Below are 20,676 nucleotides of genomic sequence, written 5' to 3' on the forward strand. Positions count from 1 at the left end.
ATGGAATGATTCACTCACCTCTGGGCCAGAGGAGTGCCCACTCTGGCTTCCCTCCGGCAGGGAGACAGGTCCATCTGGAGCTCCAGGGAGCCTGCCCTAATGGTTTAAAGCCTGCTTTAGGGCCCACACAGGCTGCTTCCCAGACCTGGCTCCCAGAGGACCTGCTGTTTTCACCCCTGTGCCCAAGGGGTGGCCAGAGGGCCTCTGTGCAAGGGTCAGATGACAGCATGTTTTAATAGATTCCAAGGGGTGGCTGTTCCAGAAAAAACATCTACTTCTACTTCATTGACTATGCTAAAGCCTTTGACTATGTCAGGATCACAACAAACGGTGGAAAATTCTTCAAGAGAAGGGAATATCAGACCAGCTTACCTGTCTCCTGAGAAACCTGTATGCAGGTTAAGAAGCAACAGTTAGAACCAGACATGGAACAATGGACTGGTTCAAAATTGGGAAAGGAATACATCAAGCCTGTATATTGTCGCCATGTTTATTTAACTTTCATGCAGAGTACATCATGAGAAATGTCGGGCTGGATGAAGCACAAGCTGCCGGGAGAAATATCAATAACCTCAGGTATGCAGATGACACCATCCTTATGGCAGAAAGTAAAGATCCTCTTGATGAAGATGAAAGAGGAGAGTGAAAAGGTTGGCTTAAAATTCAACATTCAAAAAACTAAGATCATGGTATCCAGTCCCATCACTTTGGGGCAAACAGATGGGGAAACGATGGAAACAGCGAGAGACTATTTTCTTGGTCTCTAAAATCACTGCAACCTAGATGTCCATCAGCAGATAAATGGATAAGAAAGCTTTGGTACATATACACAATGGAGTATTACTCAGCCATTAAAAAAGAATACATTTGAATCAGTTCTAATGAGGTGAATGAAACTGGAGCCTATTATATAGAGTGAAGTAAGCCAGAAAGAGAAACACCAATACAGTATGCTGCTGCTGCTAAGTCACTTACTAACGCATATATACGGAATTTAGAAAGATGGTAACGATAACCCTGTATGCGAGACAGCAAAAGAGACACAGATGTATAGAACAGTCTTTTGGACTCTGTGGGAGAGGGAGAGGGTAGGATGATTTGGGAGAATGGCATTGAAACATGTATAATATCATATATGAAACGAATCTCCAGTCCAGGTTTGATGCATGATACAGGATGCTTGGGGCTGGTGCACTGGGATGACCCAGAGGGATGGTATGGGGAGGGAGGTTGGAGAGGGGTTCAGGATGGGGAACATGTGTATACCCATGGCGGATTCACGTTGATGTATGGCAAAACCAATACAATATTGTAAAGTAATTAGCCTCCAATTAAAATAAATAAATTTATTAAAAAAATAAAAATAAAATCATTGCAAATGGTGACTGCAGCCATGAAATTAACAGGTGCTTGCTCCTTGGAAGAAAAGCTATTATATAAATATATATATATATATATATAATATATATAATTTATAATATATAATTATATAATATATATTATATACTGTCTACAAACCTAGACAGTATATTAAAAAGCAGAGACATTACTTTGCCAGCAAAGGTACATACAGTCAAAGCTATGGCTTTTTCAGTAGTCAGGTATGGATGTAACAGCTGGACCATAAAGAAGGTTGAGCACTGAAGAATTGATTCTTTTGAACTGTGGTGTTGGGAGAAGACTCTTGAGAGTCCCTGGACTGCAAGGAGATCAAACCAATCAATCCTAAAGGAGATTAGTCCTGAATATTCACTGGAAGGACTGATGCTGAAGCTGAAGCTCCGATACTTTGGCGACATGCCAAGAGCTGACATTAGAAAAGACCCTGATGTTGGGAAACATTGAAGACAGGAGGAAAGGGGACGACAGAGGATGAGATGGTTGGATGGCATCACCAACTCTATGGACATGAGTTTGAGCAAGCTCCAGGAGACCGTGGAGGACAGGGCGTGCTGTAGTCTGTGGGGTGGCAAAGAGTCAGACACGACTGAGTGAACAACAACAAAAGGTGGCTGTCGAGAATGGGAATCAGTCAAGGAAGGAAGACAGACTGGATTTCATTTAATAGTTTGTTGGCTTAATGTATACCCAGATGGGCTTCCCAGGTGGCCCTAGTGGTAAAGAATCCGCTTGCTAATATAAGAGATGTAAGAGAGAGATGCAGGTTCAACCCCTGGGTCAGGAAGACCCCCTGGAGGAGGGCACGGCAACCCACTCCTGTATTCTTGCCTGGAGACTCCCATGGATGGAAGAGCCTGGTGGGCCACAATCCATAGGGTCGCACAGAGTCAGATACGACTGAAGGGACTTAGCATGAATATACCTTAGATATTTAGCCATATCCTATGTAGTAGGCCTCCATTTACAGTCTTCCCCAGACCCTGCAAATAAAACAAACAAAAAACAAAAAATCAGAAAGCAAGCCTAGGGCTGGTTTCATGCATATCTGAGAATAAACTTTCCTCTCATTTAATATCAAGACGACCTCCTTTCTCATCTGCAGTCAGAGTTCAGAGATGAACTGACTCTGAGAGTCAACAGAGACAGAAATACTAACCCCAAAACCCAAGAGCACAATGAATTGGGGGGAGGGGGCAGGGGTGAATGATTCACGTGATTTGGGATTGAAAACATGTTCCAAAATCGTGACACCAAAATATTAAAAATTATGTTCTTTGGGTAGTGGAACAACACATTTTCTTGCCTTTGTGTACTTTGCTATTGTTTAAATTTTCCAACATAAATGGTCCTACGTTTGTAATGAAAATTTTATTCTTTCGAAAAATCAAGTTTCTATTCTATTTCATTTACAAAACATGAATATTTTGCCAAAACTCACCATCTCCTTTGCAATCCCTTGCATGGAAGCAATGCTTGGAATTTTCTGTCCATGTATTTATTTCACTGGTGGAGACAAAAAAAAACAAAACATATTTTCTCAGAACTCAGCAGAAAAAGACTGCAGTTATACTTACAATTTCTGTAGTGGGGAATCACTATAAGCCTCATTTCTAAGTTTTAAAAATGCTTTCCCTGGCTAGTGGAAGCAGGCTCCGCTTGATTTCATGCAGCCCCAGAGTTTTCTCTACCGCTGCTGCTGCCTAATCTCCATGAAGCCCACCTTGATTCCTTTCCATTTCCTAAGTGGTCTGGAGTTTGTTTTTCATAGCCACGCTCTAAAAATCCAGTTTTGGAACTTCTCTGGTGGCCAGTGGTTAAGACTCTGTGCTGTCAATGCTGGGGGAGTGGGTTCAATTCCTGCTCAGGGAACTAAGATTTCACATGCTGTGTAGTGTGGCCAAAATAAAATAATTTCAAAAGATAAATAAAAATCCAGTACTGGTTTCCCTTACTTAGAAGTGAGTATTATCTAGTTCCCAGGTGGCTCAGTGGTAAAGAATCCACCTGCCAATGCAGGGGATGTAGGTTAGATCCCTGGGTAGAGAAGATCCCCTGAGAAGAAAATGGCAACCCACTCCAGTATTCTTGCCTGGGAAATCTCATGGACAGAGGAGCCTGGCAGGCTCCAATGGGTTGCAAAAGAGATGGAGATGACTTCGCCACTAAACAACAATCGTTATTAACCTAGGAAGACCCAACTGCTCTCCTCCCCAACCCACCCTTCATTCCTGAATCCCTCCCACCAAGTCCCTTGCATCTTGGGCTCCACCCAGCCGGAGGACACTCTTGTCCCCAAGTCCCCTTCAGTGATTCCCACCTCCACGTTTTGACAAGTGTTATTCCTTCACTGTCCCACCCCGTACCCAACCCTCCAAGTCCCTCCTCAACACCTCAGGCTCCACGGCCCTTCCTGACCTCCTGCAACCCTTACCCCTTCCAGCTCAGGGTGTTCATCTCAACCTGGAATGTCCCCCACTCGTCTTTCCCTTCCTCTGTGGTCACACTATTGGTCACACACTGTAGGTCACCTCCTATACTGAGTTCTTGCTACAGCCCTTGTTCTCTCCCTAGAACTAGATCAAAGGCCCTTGAGATGAGGAAACCTGTCCTGCTGAGATCCTTAACCCACTGTGGAGCATAGGATTACACATGTGTCTGTTGGGTGGAACTGAATTAAGCCTACATCGTTTGGTCAATCTCAACATTTCTCCCAGAACAGCTTACGACTCCCTGGAGCCATAGCCAACCCAGCAGACTGACTTAAGAGAGTGGTTGACAGAAGAAAATGCCCAGAAAAATGCAATAGGGAGCATTAAATTAAAAATGATTAAGGATGGCTAATTTCAGCAATCATCTGAGAAAGAGGAGGGTCCCTGGAAGGAGACAGAATGGTGTTGACACTTTTTCAAGGACAATGGTGATGTGCATCTGGAGGTTTGTTTTGCTGTTCTCTCTGCTTAGGGAGGGCTTCCCTTGTAACTCAGCTGGTGAAGAATCCACCTGAAATGTGGGAGACCTGGGTTCGATCGCTGGGTTGGGAAGATCCCCTGGAGAAGGCAAAGGCTACCCACTCCAGTACTCTGGCCTGGAGAATTCCACAGACTGTATAGTCCATAGGTCACAAAGAGTCGGAGGTGACTGAGTGACTTTCACTTTCACTTTCTGCTTAAGGATGGGCTTCCCAGGTGGCGCTAGTGGTAAAGAACCCACTTGCCAATGCAGGAAACATAGGAGACACAGGTTTGATCCCTGGGTCAGGAAGATCCCCCGAGGAGGAAATGGCAACCCACTTCAGTATCTTTGCCTAGGGAAACCCATGGACAGCGGAAGCTAGCGGGCTATAGTTCATAGGCTTGCAAAGAGTCGGACACAACTGAAGTGACTTAGCATGCACGCATGCACTGCTTAGGTATGGACTTGAAATGTTTGTGATGAAAATAAATGAAGAAGGCGGCAAAGGAGGAGGAGAAGCAGCAGCTGATTTGCAGACTCAGAGGGGACCCTGGGCTGAGGTATAAGAGAAGGGTCTGGGATACGGGTCTCTGTCTCTTTCAGAACCACCCCTCCTGGGGGCAGCATTTTTTCCCTCCAAGCACCTCTCTGATTGTATCCATACACGGCCCCCTCTACTCATTTACACACCCCCATACACAGACCTTTGACTCAAGTAACACCAGCCTAGGCTCAGTCTCTTGGCTAATGCTCCCTGCTCTAGAGCATCCCCAGGTAGGCACGGTAGCCCCTCAGAGCCAGGCTCTACTTCAACTGCTACAGCTGGCAAACCCTCATGCTGTGTGTGATGTCTCACATTGAGATCTTCTGGGGCAGAAAGTTCTTGATGTTTCATGTGTGTGTTAGTCGCTCAGTCGTGTCTGACTCTGTAGTCCCTGGATTGTAGCCCACCAGGCTCCTCTGTCCATGGGATTCTCCAGGCAAGAATACTGGAGTGGGTTGCCATTTCCTCCTCCAGGGCATCTTCCCGGTCCAGGGATCTAACGTGGGTCTCCCGCGTTGCAGGCAGATTCTTAACCATCTGAGCCACCAGGGAAGCCCTTGATGTTTCTTAAATCACAGCAAACAGAGCCCCTAAAGAAAGGACCTGCCATGGGTCACAAGGGCCATCTTGTTGGTGGAAATTTCTCCACTCCAGAAGCCAGTGGAGAACTGACCACCCTCTGCCCAGAATGGCTCCACTCTAAATGACCCCTCAGAAGGTCTTCCCTGAGGTTGTGGTTGTCCCATGAGTCACTGCAATCAGACAAGATACATTCATTGCAGCCAATATGCATAAAGCACTGAGTTGACCTCATACTTAGGTCTTTCCAAAATAATTCACGACATCCACAGCAATTATGTCCAACCATAATTGGGGAGAAACCAGCCTGAGACCCTCCAACAGGAGAGCTCACTCTTACATAGTCCCTCTGCTACTTCCAGACCATTAAAGATATTTGTAATGTAGATGAGGCCAGTCCTTTTGCACAAAGTTGACAGACAAGAGGAAGATTCCAGAGAGAAATGCCACAGCAGCAAATGAATATAAATGATACTTTTCCACTCTGTGCTTACAAAATGCCTTTTGTACCCGAATCTCAGAGCACTCCAGGAAGAAAGGCTTGACTGGCACATTCACTCAGGGTAACCTTGAATGGTCAGAGCTTCTCAAGTCACTTGTGATAAGAAAGAACAAAAGTCCAGATACTTTTAAAATGCAATATTCTCACCTTCTGGGTAGTAAACAAAAGTGTGCTGATGGATAATGACATCTGTGGATTCTGGCTTCATTTCCCAGAGAGAAAATGTAAATAAATATGTAAAAAGTTGTCATATGTAGATAACACCCATGGTCCATCCAGTAGTTAACATTCTGCCCAATATTCTCCTGCAATGGATTCCATTCCTGGGTACAGCCTTGTGACTGTATTATACTGAGAAGATAAAATAGATTTCTTCAATATCCACAGGCAGGCCAATATAGAAATGTTTAATAAAAACGTCCAGTCAATGGGTTTGACCCAGAACACTTCTGCACTAAGTAATACCTTCCTTTCGTTCTCTCCACTGGACGCTTGCTTGGAAATGCCAATGGTTAAATGATTCAATAGGATCTGCAAAGGCCAAGCCCTTAACTGGAAAGGCAGGGGTCTGCCTGAGGGATTGATTTGAAGGTTCATTTAAGAATTCTCTTCTTACCCTCTATTTAAGGTGCTTCCCAGGTGGCGCTAGTGGTAAAGAACCTGCCTGCAATGCAGGAGACATGAGATGCAGGTTTGATTCCCTGAATCAGGAAGATCCCTTGGAGGAGGGCATGGGAACCCACTCCGGTGTTCTTGCCTGGAGAATCCCATGGACAGAGGAGCCTGGCGGGCTGCAGTCCACAGGGTCGCAGAGTCGGACACGACTGAAGTGACTTAGCACGCACAAGGTACACGCACAGCATGAGTCACCAGCAGTGCTCGCACCAACGCGGGGCCTGCAGAGCAGTTGTTAGTAACTTTGGAACTGTTCCTAGGATTCATTTCGGGTGATAATCATCTTCAGAGGATAAAACTCACCAAGACTCTGAGGACATTTCTGCTGGGAAAGTAACACCTAGCAGAGACAAACTGGCCCTCTGATCCCTTGCACTGGATTCTGGAAGTCAAGGCTAATAGCTCGGGAATGACTCTGAGTGCACTGAGTATCTGGAAAAGGAACTCCTCCAAATGCAGTCGAAATGATTTCCAAATAGTTTCAAGAACATTATTAGTCTACAGAACAACTATTAAATAATTATCAAGAATAATGACATAAGGTATCCTGTAGTTGTAACCAAGAGTTAGCCTTGCTATCACACTGATCAATTGCACAACAAGGTTTGCATTACCTTCAGTTCAGTTCAGTCCAGTCGCTCAGTCGTGTCCGACTCTAAAAATTTTCTACCGGTCAAATTAAAGTGTAAAGGAAAATACAGATTATTGCTTGATTGATAACTGTTCTTGAACTAAAGAGTAGCTAGTATGCAACTTTTGGTTCTAAAAGCAGTGGTCTATCAGTTCAGTTCAGTCACTCAGTCGTGTCCGACTCTTTGCGACCCCGTGAATCGCAGCACGCCAGGCCTCCCTGTCCATCACCAACTCCCGGAGTTCACCCAGACTCACGTCCATCGAGTCAGTGATGCCATCCAGCCATCTCATCCTCTGTTGTCCCCTTCTCCTCCTGCCCCCAATCCCTCCCAGCATCAGAGTCTTTTCCAATGAGTCAACTCTTCACATGAGGTCACCAAAGTACTGGAGTTTCAGCTTTAGCATCATCTCTTCCAAAGAAATCCCAGGGCTGATCTCCTTCAGAATGGACTGGTTGGATATCCTTGCAGTCCAAGGGACTCTCAAGAGTCTTCTCTAACACCACAGTTCAAAAGCATCAATTCTTCGGCTCTCAGCCTTCTTCACAGTCCAACTCTCACATCCATACATGACCACAGGAAAAACCATAGCCTTGACTAGATGGACCTTTGTTGGCAAAATAATATCTCTGCTTTTCTATATGCTATCTAGGTTGGTCATAACTTTCCTTCCAAGGAGCAAGCATCTTTTAATTTCATGGCTGCAGTCACCATCTGCAGTGATTTTGGAGCCCAAAAAAATAAAGTCTGACACTGTTTCCACTGTTTCCCCATCTATTTCCCATGAAGTGATGGGACCAGATGCCATGATCTTCATTTTCTGAATGTTGAGCTTTAAGCCAACTCTTTCACTCTCCACTTTCCCTTTCATCAAGAGGCTTTTTAGTTCCTCTTCACTTTCTGCCATAAAGGTGGTGTCATCTGCATATCTGAGGTTATTGATATTTCTCCTGCCAATCTTGATTCCAGCTTGTGTTTCTTCCAGCCCAGCATTTCTCATGATGTACTCTGCATATAAGTTAAATAAGCAGTGTGACAATATACAGCCTTGATGTACTCCTTTTCCTATTTGGAACCAGTCTGTTGTTCCATGTCCAGTTCTAACTGTTGCTTCCTGACCTGCGTACAGATTTCTCAAGAGGCAGGTCAGGTGGTCTGGTATTCCCATCTCTTTCAGAATTTTCCACAGTTTATTGTGATCCACACAGTCAAAGGCTTTGGCATAGTCAATAAGCCTTTTAAAATGTAGATTTCTCTCTCACTTTTTTTTTGCCAAGCCAAGCAGTATGTGAGATCTTAGTTCCCTGACCAGGGGTTGAACCTGCGCCCCCTGTAGTGCAAGTCTGGAGTCCTAAGTACTAGACCGTCAGGGAAGGCTCTAAATTTTCTTATCATACACTATATTAATTAAAAAAAATTCTGAACATGTAGCCTCCATATATGTATATAAATTTATTTGCAAATAATATACTAGCAGTGCGACTTCCCTTTCACTTCTCACTTTCATGCATTGGAGAAGGAAATGGCAACCCACTCCAGTGTTCTTGCCTGGGGAATCCCAGGGATGGTGGAGCCTGGTGGGCTGCCGTCTCCGGGGTCGCACAGAGTCGGACATGACTGAAGCGACTTAGCAGCAGCAGCAGCAGCAGTAATACATTAGCATAAAACAAAAGTAGAAAATGTTCAAAGTCTAAAAAATAATAATAATTTTATTTAGTGACTGCAAACTATTTAATAGTTCTGTTCTCCCTAACATTTTTTTAAAGAGAGTGAAGTGGTCAGATAGGTTTATTTTTGTGACTCTTGGCTGAAAACTTTGTGACGTAACAATTTGAAGTGTCCTAAGGTTCAGTTTATTTTGAAACTTGGCTTTAAGGGCTGTCATCAGTTAAAATATCTCAGGAGATAAGTAAACTAGGAAGAATCCCATGTCTTAGCAAGTCAAACTGCTCATTTCAGATGTATCCACAAGTTATGCAAAGGTTTTAACTGAAATCTGGCTAAATTTCCGGCTTCTCTGAAGTCTATCAATCTTCCTTTTAAAAGCCAATTATATAATGTCAAGGAATAATTCAGAAATATTAGCCAGTTGTTTCACGTGCACTTCATTTACTTGTGCATAAGAAGAAAGGTCAATTGACTGTCGTCATGGAACACAATTAAAAACAGGATGTGTAAAAGAGAGGAGAGAGGGAAAACCCTGCTGGCAGCTGGGAATAGTGAATCTTACAGGCACATTTTGGGGTAAACAGATCAGTTGGAGACTGACAAGGAGATCAGTCTGTGTGTTGTGAGCAGGCCGACTAGCAGTATCAAAGAAAACAATTAAAATATGGATCCAAAAACTCTTCATTTAGATTTTTTTTAAAGACGGGAGAAATTTCAGTTTGTAAGTTCTGTGCTGGTATTAGTTTTTTTTAATGTCATTTTCAGCAACAAAATCACAAACATTGGAAAGATTTGCAAACCTCTGTTTTCAAAAATGCTCTCTCCATGAGATTCAGTTCTTTTGAAAACCAATGACTTTCTCACTCATTGTTAAAACATCACTGTTATCTTGAAGGAAGAGGTTAAGTCTGTTTATTTTTGTGAAACTCTCCTACAGCACCCTCATGACAGCTACTAGTCATCGTGGAAAAGATGAGGAAATGTGAAATATTTTTTGCCAAAAAACGATTGTCAAAATTGATTTTTAAGTATTTTGCCACAATAAATTCTGTGATCTCTGTGTGGTACATGAGATTTTCAAGGTCACCCCTCACCTTATCACAACACCCTGAAAAGCCTCTCCTAAAGGCCTTGTCACCAAATTTTACCATGTGATGGCATCAAGTGGCCCGCCCGAGCCACCATACGCCACGGTAGACTGCACAATGGTCCACGGACACCCAGTGACCCTCCTCTGTGGACCATTAGTCTTTACCTCCACCCAGATGCTAAGCTTGCCAAAATGTATCATTTTGGCCAAAAAAAGTGAGTGGCGGGGATGTTTGTGACTTCTGAGCAGGTGCTTCAGGAGCTAGGTGATGGTCCACCAATCTGTTTCTCTGCCACTCCCACTGGCAGAGCTCGGGTCCAGGTTGCTTCATCAGCCTGGGTCCTCGAGCAAAAACTACCTGGCCTAGAGAAAGCATGTCCCAAACGTCACACGGGACGCCTCCACTAAATATTTGGGCATTCTCACCCCATTTTTTTTTCACTGTTTATCTGAAATTTGTTTTATCTGGCATCCTTGGTTGTAAGTCACTGATGTTTGGGGATTGTTTGGTTTGGCTGCAAACCCAATTTTACTGGACTGGTACAGCAGCTGACCACAGCCCAAGGAAGGCCAACTGTGTCAACTTGTATATTAAATATATTAATAGTAAGGCTTTGTTGTTGTTATCCAGTTGCTAAGTCGTGTTTGACTCTTTTGTGACCCCAGAGACCATAGCCTGCCAGGCTCCTCTGTCCATGGGATTTCCCAGGGGGGGTGTCATTTCCTTCTCCAGGAGATCTTCCCCAGCCAGGGATCAAACCTTCATCTCCTGCATTGGCAAGTGGATTCTTTACCACTGAGCCACCAGGGAAGCCCATAATAGTAAGGTTTGTGAGTAAGTGATAGTCACTATCATGTCTGACTCTTTGTGACCCCGTGGACTGTAGCCTGCCAGGCTCATCTGTCCTCTGAATTGTTTGCCCTTACTCTTCAGATTAAAAAACACAAACCAACAAAACAGAAGCCATAGTTTTTCCTGTACCCCAGGGAATTATTTTAGGAGATTGCTGTTCTAAGGTGTGGTCTGCGGGGCAAGGTGGTCAGATGCTAGAAACTCACTAAAAACACAGATTGCTCAGCACTGCCCCAGTGATACCACCTTAGAATCTGGAGATGGTAGAGGATCTGCTCACTTAAGTTCCTCAGGTGATTCTAAAGCAAATTAACATTCCACTGGCTGGTGTTTGCAATTTAACGTTTTTAGAGGCTAACAGTACTAGTACTCAGAGACCTGGTCCTGCCTTTGCTATTTACACTAGCTTTGCATGATGTTCAGTGGGTCAATTCTATTCTCCTTTCTGGATGGCACTGCTGTCATCTAAAGAGGAATGAGACTGACTCAGACATCTCACATCCTCTTCCAGCTCAAAGTCCAGGAGTGGAAGTCAGAAAATCAGGGCCTTCCAAGGTCCAGGAGGCAACGGACAACGTGAGGCTGCGGAGGTGTAAGACACTAGGTCACGGAGGGGCCCTTGGCAAACAGAAGGACCCAAGCCCTGTCTCAGAGCTCCCTGGAATTTTCCTGTGTAGGCACAGCTGTTCGGGAATCCCTAGGGCCATAGGCACACCTGCCTCACATATAACTGTAAAAACCTGGTGAAAGACTTCTAATTTTGCTTTGGTAAATACTGTGTCCCACAAGTAACTAAATGAGTTTATGATTGACATGTCTCTGAAATCATCATATGGGCCGGGAGGATTTTTATAAGCAGAGAAAATCTAATGCACCAATTATTCTAGACTGGAACAAACTGTGTGAATACTAACTTTAGTAATTAAGGACATTGACACTGCAATATATTGGAGACACACATTCATTAACATTTTTAGCTTTTTTCTGCGATATTATATATATCTTGGAGCCAACAAGGTTTTTATGTCTGAAACATTTCGATAAGCATTTTAAAAGCCTGTTGGCACCAGTCATTTGATCTGCATTAGCTTAAGGGCTAAAACACTTTCATGGGCTGATGCTGCTCTGGTACTTGTAAAACAGAGATGATCAGACAGGACATTATCGAGGAGCTCAGTCAGCAAGGGAGGCAGATACAAATAAGTAATTTTTCTATAGGCTTCCCTAGTGGTTCAGTGGTATAGCATCTGTCTGCCCTGGGTTGGGAAGATCCCCTGGAGGAGAAAATGGCAACCCACCCCAGTATTCTTGCCTGGAGAATTCCATGGACAGAGGAGCCTGGTGGGCTACAGTCCATGGGGTTGCAAAGAGTTGGACACGACCTAGTGACTAAAGAAACACCAAAAATAACAATTTTTCTGTAAAGGGGAAAGTGCCAGATAAAGCTGCATACAAGTTTCAGGAACAAACCCCATAAGATAAGGAGAGGGAGCGAGGTGTCAGGAGAGACTTATTAGGGATGACACATGCGACGGAGAGTCTTTAGGAATAAATTAGCCAGGTGAGGAAGGGAAAGGTATTCCAGGCAAAGGAAAATTACCAGCAGTCACAGATTTATGGGACAACTCACTGAAGCAGCAACGTCTCTTGAGTGGTGATGGCATCAGGCACTGGGGAGGCAGGGAAACAGGTGAGAGTGCTGACTGGTTACAAGGCCCAGGATGCAGCTCCTGCAGGGCAGAGCGGGCCACAGAGGATGAAGCCAAGGTCCAGGATGCAGCTCCTGCAGGGCAGAGCAGGCCACAGAGGATGAAGCACACTTGGAGGAGCTGGCCGCTGGGGGCAGGGAAGGAGGGGAAGGCAGACACTGCGAAAACATAACAATGAATGTACATGTCTCACAATGTCAAGTTCTGGAAGTTAGGGTCCAGGTTTTCCCACATTATATTTCAATCACACACATTAAAAACGATAATAACTTAAACCCAAAGCACATAAACATTTTCGAAGCAGGAAAAGAAAATAATAAGCACTTAGAACCAGCCATCAGGGATCCTCCTCTTTTAGTACCTAAACCTCTCTAGTCCTGTCCCGTTAAGAGACCCCAGAAACCTGGTCCCTCCTCAGGTTTCCCTCCACAAACAGTTCCTGGGCATCCTCAGTTCCCCCAGCCCGAAGCTGGCTCTCACGATCCCCTCTGCTGCTGACTCTCTCTGTGCTGAGTTCCTGGCTCTCTCTGTTTGATTCTTTGCCTTTTCACAGGCTGTTTACAGCACATTTTCTCTCTAGGCATCATCAACAAGGGTTCAGGCACTTAGCTCTCAAGTACTTAGTCGCTCAGTCATGTCTGACTCTTTGCGACCCCATGGACTGAAGTCCGCTAAGCTCCTCTGTCCATGGGGATTCTCCAGGCAAGAATACTGGAGTGGGTAGCCTTTCCCTTAGGAGAAGGCAATGGCAACCCACTCCAGTACTTTTGCCTGGAAAATCCCATGGATGGAGGAGCCTGGTAGGCTGCAGTTCATGGGGTCTCGAAGAGTCGGACACGACTGAGTGACTTCACTTTCTCCTTTCACTTTCATTCATTGGAGAAGGAAATGGCAACCCACTCCCATGTTCTTGCTTGGAGAATCCCAGGGATGGGGGAGCCTGGTGGGCTGCCGTCTATGGGGTCACACAGAGTCGGACATGACTGAAGCGACTTAGCAGCAGCAGCAGCAGTCTTTTCCTTCTCCAGGGTAGTTTTCAAGAGGCATGCAATATATGTGAGCCTTAAAGAAAGAATTACAGTTACCTCAGGAAATTCCTTCTTACAAACACAGAACTATATAATAAAACAACAGAATGTAAGGATCATTAGATGATAAATTAAGGCAATGGCAACCCACTCCAGTACTCTTGCCTGGAAAATCCCACGGATGGAGGAGCCTGGTGGGCTGCAGTCCATGGGGTCACTAGGAGTCAGACATGACTGAAGCGATTTAGCAGGAGCAGATGATAAATTATGTATGTATAAAAGCTTAATGAAATGATGTTTTACTATAAAATAATGCATAATAGGAAAGAAAAATAGGAAAATGAAGCTTTAAAGAATATTAAATTACTTAATTTTACCCCTCAGAGATACATTTTTATTGACATTGACACAGAAATAGATATGTTTGTAAAATCGAGATCTTATCACAGGTGTGCTTTAGATTCTTTTTCTCACTTAACATCATGCACAATTTTATAGTACAGGCACCTTTAACAGAGCCTTTGGAGTTTACATGTTCTTGAAAAATAAGTGAATTTTTGCACAAGTTAATGACGTTATGTACCAAAAGTAGACTTAACCATTCTAACGTTAAACATTTATAGTCAACTTGCGGCTGTTGCTGAGTCACGTCAGTCGTGTCCGACTCTGTGTGAGTCGGACGTCCCCACAGACGGCAGCCCACCAGGCTCCCCAGTCTCTGGGATTCTCCAGGCAAGGACACTGGAGTGAGTTTCCATTTCCTTCTCCAATGCATGAAAGTGAAAAGTGAAAGTGAAGTCGCTCAGTCGTGTCTGACCCTCAGCGACCCCATGGACTGCAGCCTTCCAGGCTTCTCCGTCCATGGGATTTTCCAGGCAAGAGTACTGGAGTGGGGTGCCATTGCCTTCTCCGACTTACTACAATGTAAAATAACAATGCATCAACTGCAAAAACACAAAGCAGTGACTGCATAATCCAAACAAAAAATTGTAAATATCAAAACCAATACATGTTGATTTAAGGGTCTACAAAATGTACTATCGGAGAAGGCAATGGCACCCCACTCCAGTACTCTTGCCTGGAAAATCCCATGGATGGAAAAGTCTGGTAGGCTGCAGTCCATGGGGTCGCTATGAGTCAGAAACAACTGAGCGACTTCACTTTCACTTTTCACTTTCATGCATTGGAGAAGGAAATGGCAACCCACTCCAGTGTTCTTGCCTGGAGAATCCCAGGGACAGGGGAGCCTGGTGGGCTGCCGTCTCTGGGGTCACACAGAGTTGGACACGACTGAAGCGACTTAGCAGCAGTAGGAGCAAAATGTACTATAAAATTCAGTTATATTTAATTCATAAAAACATTTTGTTATAATTGAAACAATTTGTAAATTGCTTGCTAACAGACACAAGGACTTCTAAATCTACAGATAGTTAGTGCCTTATCAGCACCTGATGTAAATTACAAATTGAGACAAATAATTGCCAAGGCAAAACTAATTTTTTAAAACCACTTCCAACATTTTACTGCAAAATACAACAGACATTTTAAGGAAGGCTGTAGCTCCATTTAACTACATTTGATAGGATAGATAGTGAGTGTTCCCTCATAGCTCAGTTGGTAAAGAATCTGCCCACAATGCAGGAGACCTGGGTTCAATTTCTGGGTTGGGAAGATCCCTAGAGGAGGAAACGGCAACCCACTCCAGTGTTCTCACCTGGAGAATCCCATGGACACAGGAGCCTGGCAGGCTACAGTCCATGGGGTCGCAGGGTCAGACATGACTAAAGTGACTAAACCATCACCATATTGAGTGTTGGCTTGGAGGCTAAGAGGGCCCCCGCACCTTCAAACTTGGTTTTGCTGTTTCTCTACCTTTTTGCAGCTCAAGGCACTGGCATTATCTCCTGGGGGTCTGGTAGAGATTCTGAATCTCAGGCTCCTTCCAAACCAACTGAATCAGGATCTGCATGCCAACTAAAACCCCAGGTGTCTCCTGGGCCTTTTCAGGCTGGAGAAGGCCCTGAACCACTGCAATACCCTTTGCTAGATCCCTAGATCCTAAACGAAATCAGTCCTGAATATTCATTGGAAGGACTGATGACTGAAACTCGCAATACTTTGGCCACCTGATGAGAAGAACTGACTCATTGGAAAAGACCCTGATGCTAAGATTGAATGTGGGAGGAGAAGGGGACTACAGAGGATGAGATGGTTGGATGGCATCACCCACTGGATGGACATGAGTTTGAGTAGGCTCCGGGAGTTGGTGATGGGCAGGAGGCCTGGCGTGCTGCAGTCCACGAGGTTGCAACGAGTCGCACACGACTAAGCCACTGAACAGAACTGAGATCCCTGGGGCGCGATAAATAAGCGGGCTCTCCGTAAATGCTCCACTAAGTCACTAAGCAGCAAACTATACCTTGGCGGGGGTAGGGGTGGGGGGAGCCACCTCCTCTGAAATCCGTCTCCTCCCCTCAGCTAAGGCGGAGGGCCTCCTTTACGCCTCTCTCGCCGCACTCGGGCCCGCGAGGCCCATGCACGCATTGTGATGCGCGGACAGGACGCCAAGTCCAGGAGGGCTTGACTCTGTGGACAGCCCCTCACCCGGGCACGTCTTTCCCTTCCTGGGCCTGCGAGACCGCCGGGAAGCCGAGGGGTGGGGCGCACTGGAAGCTGGGGAGGGAAGAGGGCTACCGCTACACTGCTTTACGTAACAGGAGCCGCTGGTTACACCTACGGCAGCTTTTCCCCGCCCAAACGCAGAGAGGAACAGGGGAGACCCCGATTCTACCCCGAGCCCAAGTCCCAAGGACTGTTTGCCAACAAAGAGGACCGGCGTGCAAGGGGTGGAGCCTGGGAGTCATTACCGCGAGACCTAGTTTCCGAAGAGCCTTTGAGAGGCGCAGGCGCACTACAGTTCCCGCCCCCAGCCCTACCGCCTCCGCGAAGGTGGCCGCCACCGGGGAAGGCGGGGCCGGGCCTCCGGCACAAAGCTCGCGAGATTTGAACGCGTCCGCTCTCGTTCTTCCTGTCAGAGGCCGGAAGTGCGGGGCCTCGCTAGCGCTTACTCCGCTGTCTGCGGCGGCGCCTCTGGGCCCCAGGTATCCGTCTCGGCTCCTCGGGTCGAGCTTCGCCTGGCCTCCCCTGGAACGAGGTGATGGCGGACTCTAAGGAGGCCGGGGCCGAGGCTCCGCCGGCCGGGGCCGCTGCTCGGGGAGGGCTCAGCCTCCTGTCCCAAGGGGAGTCTGAGGACCCTTCTGCACAGGTGAGTCCTCCCTGGGGGCGGGACCTGCAGGGCTCCCGCGGGTGGCTGTGGGTCGGCTCGGCCCGGGAGGGATGTCATGGTGCCCGGCGGCTGGTGGAGCCTTCTCCACGCCTCCCCGACGGGCCCCCTGAGGAAAGAAAGTCCGTGTGCCTGTGGACAGGTACTCAGGTATTTACCATGCAAGTCATCCCGACGAGCCCCTTGAGGAGGCAAAGTCCGTGTGCCTCTGGACAGGTACTCAGGTATTTACCGTGTAAGTCTTCCCTACGGGCCTCCTGAGGAAATAAAGTCCGTGTGCCTGTCGACTCACATATTTGCCATGCAAGTCATGCGTGTCGAAAGCGACCCTGGCTTCCCAGCCCATGCCAGCCCACAGGTGAGTTTGACACGATCCCTTCTCTCGATGAGCGCAGGTAGGAATCAGTTCAGTTCAGCCGCTCAGTCGTGTCCGACTCTTTGCGACCCCATGGACTGCAGCAGGCCAGGCCTCCCTGTCCATCACCAACTCCCGGAGTTTGCTCAAACTCACGTCCATGGAGTTGGTGATGCCATCCAACCATCTCATCCTCAGTCGTCCCCTTCTCCTCCCACCTTCAGTCTTTCCCAGCATCAGGGTCTTTTCCAATGAGTCAGTTCTTCTCATCAGATGGCCAGAGTATTGGAGTTTCAGCTTCAGCATCAGTCCTTCCAATGAATATTCAGAACTGATTTCCTCTGGGATGGACTGGTTGGATCTCCTTGCAGTCCCAAGGGACTCTTGAGAGTCTTCTTCAACACCACAAGTGGCTCCAAAACTAACCCAGCCTTGCAGAGCTGGAGGAGGACAGAGAGTGTGCTCACTGAGATGGGACTGAGCTAGTATTTGAAGGGCGCAAAGTGTTTGCCTGGCTGAAAAGGGACTGTGTGAGAGAAGGTTGGAAGAGTTAACTCTGACCCTGAGCCTTCTTGGAGGTATGTGGGTGAAATCTGCAGATCCCCCAGTGACTTGCCTTGATGTGAAGTTAGACATTCAGAGTATTTGTGTAATAGACTGACCAATGAATTACTAAACACTTAGAAACGAAGAAGGCCCAGATATTACCACAAACCACTTCCTAAATGATGCATGCTATTGAAATTAAAATACATGTTTAATATTGAACAGAGGTTTTATTACACTTTGCGTTTAGTTACTGTGGTACTGTTTACTCCCTGGTTTCTGCTTCTGCCCTTATGAATGTTTTAAAAGACAGTTTGAATGGCCTGTTTCCTAGCTAATAACCATAACCATGATACTCCTTGACTCATCTTTTCTCTTTGAAATTATGTGAAAAAGAGCTAAGTAAATTGTACATATTTATGCTCCCATTTATCAACTGCTGCTAGTAACATGTAGCATATTCTTGTGAGCCTGATGTGGTAGGGTTTTTCAATTATTATTATTAAGATGGGATTTTTTTTTTGATTCCTAGTAATGTACATTAAAGTTTCATTTAACATGTTAATCAGGAATCAGCTTTATTTCTCGGAGGCAATGAAGTGAAGAGCCGAGCTGTGGTGAAATACTCTTCTGCCCCTCCTCGGACGGCATTTGCACGCCTCGAAGAGAAAACAGACTTGAAACTCCCACCTGCCAACTGGTTACGAGAGAGTGCCAAGCTAGGACCGGCAGGAACTACCATTCTTGGCAATAGTAGGAAAAGCAAGCCATTTTCCAGGTAAATATTAATTAATGACATTTTTACCTGTTCCTCAACCCTCCACCTTAAAACTCTTAAGACTTGCTTTTCAGCGTAATTTATAATGCTCATCAACATGCCAAGACTTCACTTTAGAAAAAGATTATATTTGACTTTCATTATGCTTTTTCACAATAATAGGATTCTGTTAAAATATGAAGATATCAATTGCATATGCTTCCTTCAAGTCTGCATCGCTATTAACAAAGATGAATTTTGACCACTAAAATTCAATTAACTAGTTTCATTTTAGCCAGTTTTCATACCTTTTGATTATGTGAATATGGAGTCTCAGGGGGAAAACCCTTAAAACTGCCTAACCTGTTCTGTGGAATTTTTCATTAAATGGTGGTGGATTGTCTGGTCTGAAACAACAGTGATGTAAAAACACAGCATGTTTAGATATATACCCTTGACTTAGACAGTTGCTGGAAATTCTGCTGGTGGTATTTAAGGCTGAGAAAGAGGCCTGGGTCTTACAGAGAAGAATGTACTGATGTCCATATTCTTGTTGACCTTTTAATGTGGGGGCTTCCCTTTCTCCCTCTCAGTGATTGAACCTAAAGTACTTCCACATAACATACAGCAGGAGCCATAAATATAGTAATACCTTACGTGCCAGTGATTTGGAAATTATCCTGATGCCTCAGGAGGTAAAAGTTAATGTTTGCAAAATGTTGCTTGTATGTAGCATTATTTATACTATCAAAAAAAATTGCAAATAGTTTGCATGTCTTCTTTTAGAAAAATGGCTTAATAAAGCAGAATTAAATGTTATTAAGTGATTTGGCTGACAATTATATTGACAGTGTACAGACACTGCTGAGTACTTTATGTGGTTATCTCGTTTCATTCTGTCAACAACCTTTTGAATTTGGTGCTGTTAACTTTCCTTCAGAAAAGTGAGGCTTGGACAGGTTAAGAGCTTGCCCAGCCCATGTGGTAAATCATCAGCATACTTTGAAGTGAGGCAGTCCTAAAAGAGTGTTCTGACTCTGCCACCTCCTCACTGAAAAACGGTGACGGCAGCTGCTTTTCACACTTGCAGATTATAGATGTGCCTCACGTGGTACCTGGCACACGTTTGGTGCTCAGTGAGCTATTTTTTCTCCTTGTGGTTGAATTGGTGTTGTGTGCATTTTTTTCTCAAATACATTTTTTAAAACGGTATTAGTGTATATCACTGGGAACATGATCCCAGAGACTAAAATCCTTATAAATGTTTCTGCTGTTGTTTTTCTTGTCTCCCCATCTAAAAAGAATAACTCAAACTGACTGTTCTCCATTGCATATTTTTTTAGATTTCATGACTACAAAAATAAAAATGATTGTAATTGTTTTTATTCTAAATATTTTCTATTATTGCTTCTATTACTGTTGTATTTCTGTCTTGTATCAAATTTAAGATGCCATTGATTTTAAGTTGTCCCATTTTTATTTGTTTTAACAAAATTTTTAAAAATATGGTTGGCTTATAATGTGTTGGTTTCTGGTGTACAGTAGTGATTCAGTTATATGTATATATACATGTATGTATATTCTTTTTCATATTCTTTTCCATTATGGTTTATCATAGAGTATTGAATATAGTCCCTTGTGCTATACAGTAGGACCTTGTTGTTTATCCATCCTGTATATAATAGTTTGTATCTGTTAATCCTAAACTTCAGTCTGTCCCTCCCCCACTGCACTCCTTCATGGCAACCACAAGTCTTATCTTCTATATCTGTTAAGTGACCCCATTATTTTATGTACCACTAAGAAGGAAAAACTAGCCAACTGTAATGGTGATAGGCATACTGTTTTCAGAGATGTCAGAGTGTGGAAAATGTGTATCCAAGAAGTGCTGAAATATAGTATTCTGTTACAACACCACCTGCCCCACCATGAACGTGACTTTTGTGGCCTTTGTTTTCTCCATTAGTTTTGGGATGGCATACGACTTTATTGATTCAGTGGGAAACGATGTGGATGTTGTCTCTGACTCTGAAGTAAGTATCCTCTTTGCGACTATAATTGGGATGTTTGTGCTGGGGATTTATAGCCTGCTCTTTTCTGCA

At 44.9% G+C, this 20,676-nt stretch overlaps 1 protein-coding gene and 1 long non-coding RNA gene across 7 annotated transcripts in view; one reads left to right on the forward strand and one right to left on the reverse strand.

Annotated features, from left to right (window-relative positions):
* Window positions 1-9,864: 9,864 nt before the first annotated feature.
* On the reverse strand, window positions 9,865-16,544 carry LOC133239546 (uncharacterized). 2 transcript variants are annotated; one of them, XR_009733873.1, is made up of 3 exons: window positions 16,053-16,544; window positions 13,506-13,667; window positions 9,865-12,763 (listed from the first exon to the last, which is right to left on the reverse strand). It is a non-coding gene; the product is annotated as an uncharacterized LOC133239546 (long non-coding RNA). The 2 variants fall into 2 exon arrangements; XR_009733874.1 differs by lacking the exon at window positions 16,053-16,544 and adding an exon at window positions 15,348-16,032.
* Window positions 16,545-16,677: 133 nt separating this feature from the next.
* The window catches only part of EDRF1 (erythroid differentiation regulatory factor 1), a 33,736-nt gene continuing 29,737 nt past the window's right edge, over window positions 16,678-20,676 (forward strand). Inside the window, exons 1-3 of one of the 5 annotated variants that reach the window (XM_061403837.1) lie at window positions 16,678-16,898; window positions 18,387-18,595; window positions 20,541-20,607. In XM_061403837.1, coding sequence (XP_061259821.1) covers window positions 16,791-16,898; window positions 18,387-18,595; window positions 20,541-20,607 — 384 coding nt within the window. In that variant the 5' untranslated portion in view covers window positions 16,678-16,790. The remainder of the gene's footprint in view (window positions 16,899-18,386; window positions 18,596-20,540; window positions 20,608-20,676) is intronic. The other 4 variants (XM_061403836.1, XM_061403839.1, XM_061403840.1 and 1 more) reach the window with 4 other exon arrangements.

The sequence above is a fragment of the Bos javanicus genome, chromosome 26 (genome assembly GCF_032452875.1).
Source record: "Bos javanicus breed banteng chromosome 26, ARS-OSU_banteng_1.0, whole genome shotgun sequence".
Classification (NCBI taxonomy): domain Eukaryota; kingdom Metazoa; phylum Chordata; class Mammalia; order Artiodactyla; family Bovidae; genus Bos; species Bos javanicus.